Here is an 8,729-nt window from a genome sequence, read left to right as displayed (position 1 = left end):
AAATATACATATTTCGGACAGTCATTTAAATGGGGGAGGGGAACTGGGGTTTATTTAATGCACATAATACAACGGCTTATGAATAATTTTCTAAGAGAAATTCACTTATTGTTAAATTGAAATTCCAATGGGTGTAAACAGCTCTTTGGTCAATAAAGAAAACTATTTCCATTGAGATTTGTTGAGTTCCGACAAGCAGCACAAGTATATGTTTTCTCCATCTTTAAAGCTCAAAAAAATAACAAAAAAGTTTTCTAATAACAATTTTAATAAGAAATATTCCAACAAAAATGAAAAAAAAAAGAATTTAATAAATTTGCCTGGTCTTTGAAGCTTACAAAAACCATCATAAGTTGAGTAAATCACAAACGAAAATTCCAAGAAAAATCTCTTCACTTGAAGGACTTCTATTTTTCAGTTATTGAAAAATAAACCATTTGGGGTGTAGAAAATCTCACCTAAGAGTTGTCCCAACTGTCAGTCTGCGGTTGGCCTTCGTTTCCCTCCTCCCCGACCTTTGGCCCCTAAAATACCCAACTCAATTTTCAATCCGATACGACAAAATTGTAAAAAAAAGTCCCAAAAAAGAAAAGTGGGAGGCCAGGGGTCCTGGAATGGAATGGCGAACAAAAGGCAGAAGTAATTTCGCCAACACTAAATCTGTGGCATATTACATGGGACACAGGCCAGAGCTGCCAAGAGAAATCTGATCCACTTAGTTTCCAAGAGAAGGCAATAAATTCTTATGAAAACAGTTGAGGAGCGGCGACACGTCCCTGTGCCAAATGAATTGAACTTTTGGTCAACTTGGAAATTGCACTAATATTTGGGCCTACAAGCAGCGACTGGACAGCTGAGTCCCCGAGTTTGGCCAAAAGTAAACAAGTTCCCGTACCTTTTTCGATATTTATGAGTAGGACGCGGGAAATCTTTACAGGGTGTAAGCAAGAGGAGAACAAAATCAAATAAGCCCGTGCGATAGGCTCTGAATGAAAACAAAGTGCAAAGAAGTCAGTGTGTGTGAAGTCCCACAAGGACACTTGGCCAACACTGAGCTCATAAATTTTAGCCCAAATTTTCGCCGGTTCCTGGAAAGCCTTAAGCCAGAAAACGACGTAAATGCGAGAACCTAACACTCAGATAGCTTGAGGCTAGCCAGATATACACTTAAATAAAAGAAGTAAATTTAAACCATTATTATTTTTCTTTGGGTCTAATAAACAATATAAAAATAGATTCTAATGTTATTGACCTATTTTAAACTTGGCTGAAATGATCAAATATTCTCCTCTAAGTGTATTTATATATATATTATTTATTAAACATTTTATTTATCCATTGCCATGAAAAGATTTGAAGTTAAGCTCCCTGTTAAAAGCTCATTTATTATATTTTCTCAAGATTCGGAACCCCTTTTCAAAGTCACCACGTATTTCACTTTCCAAGGCCCAACTTCGCCAGAGCGATATTTATAAGATAGTTCACGAGACCATCAACTAAGGCTTTTGAAGAGCTCTTGATCAAGTTTTGAGCATCTTGCCTGACATGTTCCGGAATAGCCCCAGTAGCGGACTTAACTATTCCTAGGATCTCCCAAACTCCTCCTTGGGCTGGCACTCCATCTACGACGACAGTCTTCCTCTTGAAGTCACGAACTTGGGTATTCAGTTGAGTTTCCCTAGCGACATCTGATCCCCTTTGACCCTTGTATTTATTGTAAATGCCAATGACTTCATAGGCAATTCGCACCTGGGTGTTGGCATCAGATGTTTGACGACTTTGGAACTGGAGTTGCTGCAGCCTGTTGCGATCTGCCTCTATCATTCCGGCATTTCCTTTGCCAGTTAGGCAAAACATCACAGCCACGACAAAGCTGAAATTTTAACATGTTTAATATTTTTTTGGTTTAGTTTACCATTTTAATTACCTTAAGCGTATGACACAGTGCATCTTTACTTTCTTTACTTGCGAGGTTCTGGAAAACTCATGCTGAATGCATTTCAGACTTCCCTTTTATACAATGTGAGTGCCAAAATCATTAAAATGATAAAGCTTGGACTCTGTGAACAGAAATATTTGATAACGTTGTTTTTTTCTTTCCTTACATATGGCTCTCGATTATGGGATGGGTCAAGGACTTTCAATGGAATTGATAATTCTCAAATCGTCACTTTTCGCAGTAATAGCAATCTGATTGGGCTCTCCAAGTTCTGGGAAAATGATTTTTTCAGTCTTATTGGTTCAGTTTCCGGGTGAAAATACTTCCCATTGAACTGATAACCAGTTTGCATTATACGAATCAAACGTATTTATAATGGTTTTCAGACGCAAAACTGCACTTATATATTCCATAACTTGAGTAATTCGATTCCGATTTTACCGTGGGATACCTCTATGAATTTGTGGTTGAATTCTCTTACAATCTGCATTCAAACTTTTCTCTTAATGAGGGTCCCATTTTTAACCCATTTTCATGTTCGATTTTTATGTATTTCCAATGGTTTTCAGTATGGAAGCCCAAAAACTGCACTTCTCGATTCCATAAGTTTAGTAATTACATTCCGATTTTGACGTTGGATACCTCAATGAATTTGTGGTTGAATTCTCTGACAATCTGCATTCAAATTATTCGTTTAATTGAGGGTCCAAATTTTGACCCATTTTCATGCTTGATTTTTCCGTATTTCCAATGGCTTTCAGTATGAGCCCAAAACTGCACTTCTAGATTCCATAACTTGAGTAATTCGATTCCGATTTTGACGTGGGATACCTCAATGAATTTGTGGTTGAATTCTCTGACAATCTGCATTCAAATTATTCGTTTAATTGAGGGTCCAAATTTTGACCCATTTTCATGCTTGATTTTTCCGTATTTCCAATGGTTACTGAAGTATATGAGCCCAAAACTGCACTTCTAGATTTCATAACTTGAGTAATTCGATTCCGATTTTGACGTGGGATACCTCAATGAATTTGTGGTTGAATTCTCTTACAATCTGCATTCAAATTATTCGTTTAATTGAGGGTCCAAATTTTGACCCATTTTCATGTTTGATTTTTCCGTATTTCCAATGGTTTTCAGTATATGAGCCCAAAACTGCACTTCTAGGTTCCATAACTTGAGTAATTCGATTCCGATTTTGACGTTGGATACCTCAATGAATTTGTGGTTGAATTCTCTTACAATTTGCATTCAAATTATTCGTTTAATTGAGGGTCCAAATTTTGACCCATTTTCATGTTTGATTTTTCCGTATTTCCAATGCTTTTCAGTATATGAGCCCAAAACTGCACTTCTAGATTTCATAACTTGAGTAATTCGATTCCGATTTTGACGTGGGATACCTCAATGAATTTGTGGATGAATTCTCTTACAATCTGCATTCAAATTATTCGTTTAATTGAGGGTCCAAATTTTGACCCATTTTCATGCTTGATTTTTCCGTATTTCCAATGGTTACTGAAGTATATGAGCCCAAAACTGCACTTCTCGATTCCATAAGTTTAGTAATTACATTCCGATTTTGACGTTGGATACCTCAATGATTTTGTGGTTGAATTCTCTTACAATCTGCATTCAAATTATTCGTTTAATTGAGGGTTCAAATTTTGACCCATTTTCATGTTTGATTTTTCCGTATTTCCAATGGCTTTCAGTATGAGCCCAAAACTGCACTTCTAGATTCCATAACTTGAGTAATTCGATTCCGATTTTGACGTGGGATACCTCAATGAATTTGTGGTTGAATTCTCTGACAATCTGCATTCAAATTATTCGTTTAATTGAGGGTCCAAATTTTGACCCATTTTCATGCTTGATTTTTCCGTATTTCCAATGGTTACTGAAGTATATGAGCCCAAAACTGCACTTCTAGATTCCATAACTTGAGTAATTCGATTCCGATTTTGACGTGGGATACCTCAATGAATTTGTGGTTGAATTCTCTGACAATCTGCATTCAAATTATTCGTTTAATTGAGGGTCCAAATTTTGACCCATTTTCATGCTTGATTTTTCAGTATTTCCAATGGTTACTGAAGTATATGAGCCCAAAACTGCACTTCTAGATTCCATAACTTGAGTAATTCGATTCCGATTTTGACGTGGGATACCTCAATGAATTTGTGGTTGAATTCTCTTACAATCTGCATTCAAATTATTCGTTTAATTGAGGGTCCAAATTTTGACCCATTTTCATGCTTGATTTTTCCGTATTTCCAATGGTTACTGAAGTATATGAGCCCAAAACTGCACTTCTAGATTTCATAACTTGAGTAATTCGATTCCGATTTTGACGTGGGATACCTCAATGAATTTGTGGTTGAATTCTCTTACAATCTGCATTCAAATTATTCGTTTAATTGAGGGTCCAAATTTTGACCCATTTTCATGTTTGATTTTTCCGTATTTCCAATGGTTTTCAGTATATGAGCCCAAAACTGCACTTCTAGGTTCCATAACTTGAGTAATTCGATTCCGATTTTGACGTTGGATACCTCAATGAATTTGTGGTTGAATTCTCTTACAATTTGCATTCAAATTATTCGTTTAATTGAGGGTCCAAATTTTGACCCATTTTCATGTTTGATTTTTCCGTATTTCCAATGCTTTTCAGTATATGAGCTTAAAACTGCACTTCTAGATTTCATAACTTGAGTAATTCGATTCCGATTTTGACGTGGGATACCTCAATGAATTTGTGGTTGAATTCTCTTACAATCTGCATTCAAATTATTCGTTTAATTGAGGGTCCAAATTTTGACCCATTTTCATGCTTGATTTTTCCGTATTTCCAATGGTTACTGAAGTATATGAGCCCAAAACTGCACTTCTCGATTCCATAAGTTTAGTAATTACATTCCGATTTTGACGTTGGATACCTCAATGATTTTGTGGTTGAATTCTCTTACAATCTGCATTCAAATTATTCGTTTAATTGAGGGTTCAAATTTTGACCCATTTTCATGTTTGATTTTTCCGTATTTCCAATGGCTTTCAGTATGAGCCCAAAACTGCACTTCTAGATTCCATAACTTGAGTAATTCGATTCCGATTTTGACGTGGGATACCTCAATGAATTTGTGGTTGAATTCTCTGACAATCTGCATTCAAATTATTCGTTTAATTGAGGGTCCAAATTTTGACCCATTTTCATGCTTGATTTTTCCGTATTTCCAATGGTTACTGAAGTATATGAGCCCAAAACTGCACTTCTAGATTCCATAACTTGAGTAATTCGATTCCGATTTTGACGTGGGATACCTCAATGAATTTGTGGTTGAATTCTCTGACAATCTGCATTCAAATTATTCGTTTAATTGAGGGTCCAAATTTTGACCCATTTTCATGCTTGATTTTTCCGTATTTCCAATGGTTACTGAAGTATATGAGCCCAAAACTGCACTTCTAGATTCCATAACTTGAGTAATTCGATTCCGATTTTGACGTGGGATACCTCAATGAATTTGTGGTTGAATTCTCTTACAATCTGCATTCAAATTATTCGTTTAATTGAGGGTCCAAATTTTGACCCATTTTCATGTTTGATTTTTCCGTATTTCCAATGGTTTTCAGTATATGAGCCCAAAACTGCACTTCTAGGTTCCATAACTTGAGTAATTCGATTCCGATTTTGACGTTGGATACCTCAATGAATTTGTGGTTGAATTCTCTTACAATTTGCATTCAAATTATTCGTTTAATTGAGGGTCCAAATTTTGACCCATTTTCATGTTTGATTTTTCCGTATTTCCAATGCTTTTCAGTATATGAGCCCAAAACTGCACTTCTAGATTTCATAACTTGAGTAATTCGATTCCGATTTTGACGTGGGATACCTCAATGAATTTGTGGTTGAATTCTCTTACAATCTGCATTCAAATTATTCGTTTAATTGAGGGTCCAAATTTTGACCCATTTTCATGCTTGATTTTTCCGTATTTCCAATGGTTACTGAAGTATATGAGCCCAAAACTGCACTTCTAGATTCCATAACTTGAGTAATTCGATTCCGAGATTGACGTGGGATACCTCAATGAATTTGTGGTTGAATTCTCTTACAATCTGCATTCAAATTATTCGTTTAATTGAGGGTTCAAATTTTGACCCATTTTCATGTTTGATTTTTCCGTATTTCCAATGGCTTTCAGTATGAGCCCAAAACTGCACTTCTAGATTCCATAACTTGAGTAATTCGATTCCGATTTTGACGTGGGATACCTCAATGAATTTGTGGTTGAATTCTCTGACAATCTGCATTCAAATTATTCGTTTAATTGAGGGTCCAAATTTTGACCCATTTTCATGCTTGATTTTTCCGTATTTCCAATGGTTACTGAAGTATATGAGCCCAAAACTGCACTTCTAGATTCCATAACTTGAGTAATTCGATTCCGATTTTGACGTGGGATACCTCAATGAATTTGTGGTTGAATTCTCTTACAATCTGCATTCAAATTATTCGTTTAATTGAGGGTCCAAATTTTGACCCATTTTCATGCTTGATTTTTCCGTATTTCCAATGGTTACTGAAGTATATGAGCCCAAAACTGCACTTCTAGATTTCATAACTTGAGTAATTCGATTCCGATTTTGACGTGGGATACCTCAATGAATTTGTGGTTGAATTCTCTTACAATCTGCATTCAAATTATTCGTTTAATTGAGGGTCCAAATTTTGACCCATTTTCATGTTTGATTTTTCCGTATTTCCAATGGTTTTCAGTATATGAGCCCAAAACTGCACTTCTAGGTTCCATAACTTGAGTAATTCGATTCCGATTTTGACGTTGGATACCTCAATGAATTTGTGGTTGAAATCTCTTACAATCTGCATTCAAATTATTTGTTTAATTGAGGGTCCAAATTTTGACCCATTTTCATGCTTGATTTTTCCGTATTTCCAATGGTTACTGAAGTATATGAGCCCAAAACTGCACTTCTAGATTTCATAACTTGAGTAATTCGATTCCGATTTTGACGTGGGATACCTCAATGAATTTGTGGTTGAAATCTCTTACAATCTGCATTCAAATTATTTGTTTAATTGAGGGTCCAAATTTTGACCCATTTTCATGCTTGATTTTTCCGTATTTCCAATGGTTACTGAAGTATATGAGCCCAAAACTGCACTTCTAGATTCCATAACTTAAATAATTCGATTCCGATTTTGACGTGGGATACCTCTATGAATTCGTGGTTAAATTCTCTTACAATCTGCATTCAAATTGTTCTTTTTAAAGTGGGTCCAAATTTTAACCCATTTTCATGTTTGATTTTTCCCTAATTCCAATGGTTTTCAATATGGGAGCCCAAAACTGCACTTCCAGATTCCATAACTTGAGTGTTTATATTCCGATTTTGACGTGGGATACCTCTATGAATTTGTGTTTTCATTCTCTTAAATCTGCATTCAAATTGTGCTTTATAAAGAGGATCCAATTTTTAGCCCATTTTCATGTTCGATTTCAAAACAAACATTTTTCCCTGTGTAGGCTTATTCTTTGGCAAGGACCTTCGCAGGCGGTAATTGAAATTCAGTGGTTGTGTCACGACACAAAACTTAAACAAAACAGGTCCTCGCCTGGCAAAAAGGCAGCGGCGCGCCGAGTAGGCAGCCCACGAGAAGGACATTAAATTAAGTCTCCAGCCAGGAAGATCAAAGTTTTCCAACCGCACTGTTGCGCTGCCCCGACTTTTCACGTGTGTTTGGGTGAGTGTGTTCGCTTTACACGTGCTTAAGGAGCCCTTTGTTGCTGCAATAAAATGGTGAAAGGCAAAGCCAAAACAGTAAGTCGACATGCAAAAAGGATACACGTTGTAAAAAGCGCATAAACTTTGCCGAAAGTGACAAACAAAGAGGCCAACCCACCTATGTACACTGAAAAAAGAAGGGGGAATTGGTTGGTGTAGGGCCAAACAAAAGGTAGTCGAAATTGAAGGCGACTTGATGGGCTGTAAATGGCAAACTTTTCTTTTCGGCTTTCCCGCCTCCACATTTTTTTTCCCCCACACAGGTGCTAAAACTTTATCAGCATATGCGTGTGGCAAGGGAAACCACTCGGAAAGAGCGAAAGATAGGACGATTTCGGGATACGGAGCGTGCTGAAGTATCTATCCATTGTAGTCGCAACGTTGTGCCTTATCTTTGCATTTGAATTAGACCTGTGCTCATAAACAAACGAAATTGAATTTTCCCAAAACAGTTTTGCTCGGGTGGGGAAAACTGTTTTTGGTGCTTAGGCGGAGAATGGAAAATTTCCCACAAAGTTTATCCGTACATATATTTAACGTAATGGAATGGGCCCTTCTGAAATAGGAAAATAAGAAGAAAGACTGAGAAAAATTCCAGTCTAATGAAAGAACATCTGAAGTCAACAAGGTATGGTGCAAAGAAATATTACTTCTCGTTATTCTTGAATTGAATGGATTAAGTAATTAAAGAAGACCTTTAAACACAGATAAGCTTTTATAGTTCTACATTTAAGTATTTTTAGTTTATTCTACTATACACTTTTATTCCATATTATTTTACCCCACCTAATGGCATCTAGCCAGCAACTAAAAACTATCGTTATTTCTTTCAATTTCCTAGCAGCCAAGAAAGTTGGAAGCACTCTTAGAGGCCAAGCCTTTAAAGCCATGCCAAAAGTTTCGCCAATGTTCTTGGCTTGCTGACTGGGTGGAACATGTTTTGGCCGTGTAAATAGTTGAGGGTCATGCCAATGAG

General features: G+C 36.4%; 1 protein-coding gene across 1 annotated transcript; it reads right to left on the bottom strand.

Annotated features, from left to right (window-relative positions):
• Positions 1–1,295: 1,295 nt before the first annotated feature.
• Positions 1,296–2,059, bottom strand: TotZ (Turandot Z). The gene is made up of 2 exons (XM_036818162.3): positions 1,928–2,059; positions 1,296–1,873 (listed from the first exon to the last, which is right to left on the bottom strand). The coding sequence occupies exons 1-2, from the start codon at positions 1,948–1,950 to the stop codon at positions 1,435–1,437; spliced, it is 462 nt and encodes a 153-aa protein (XP_036674057.1). The 5' UTR covers positions 1,951–2,059; the 3' UTR covers positions 1,296–1,434.
• Positions 2,060–8,729: the final 6,670 nt, after the last annotated feature.

The sequence above is a fragment of the Drosophila suzukii genome, chromosome 3 (assembly GCF_043229965.1).
Source record: "Drosophila suzukii chromosome 3, CBGP_Dsuzu_IsoJpt1.0, whole genome shotgun sequence".
Taxonomy (NCBI): Eukaryota; Metazoa; Arthropoda; class Insecta; order Diptera; family Drosophilidae; genus Drosophila; species Drosophila suzukii.
This window is presented reverse-complemented; position numbering and strand designations above follow the sequence as displayed.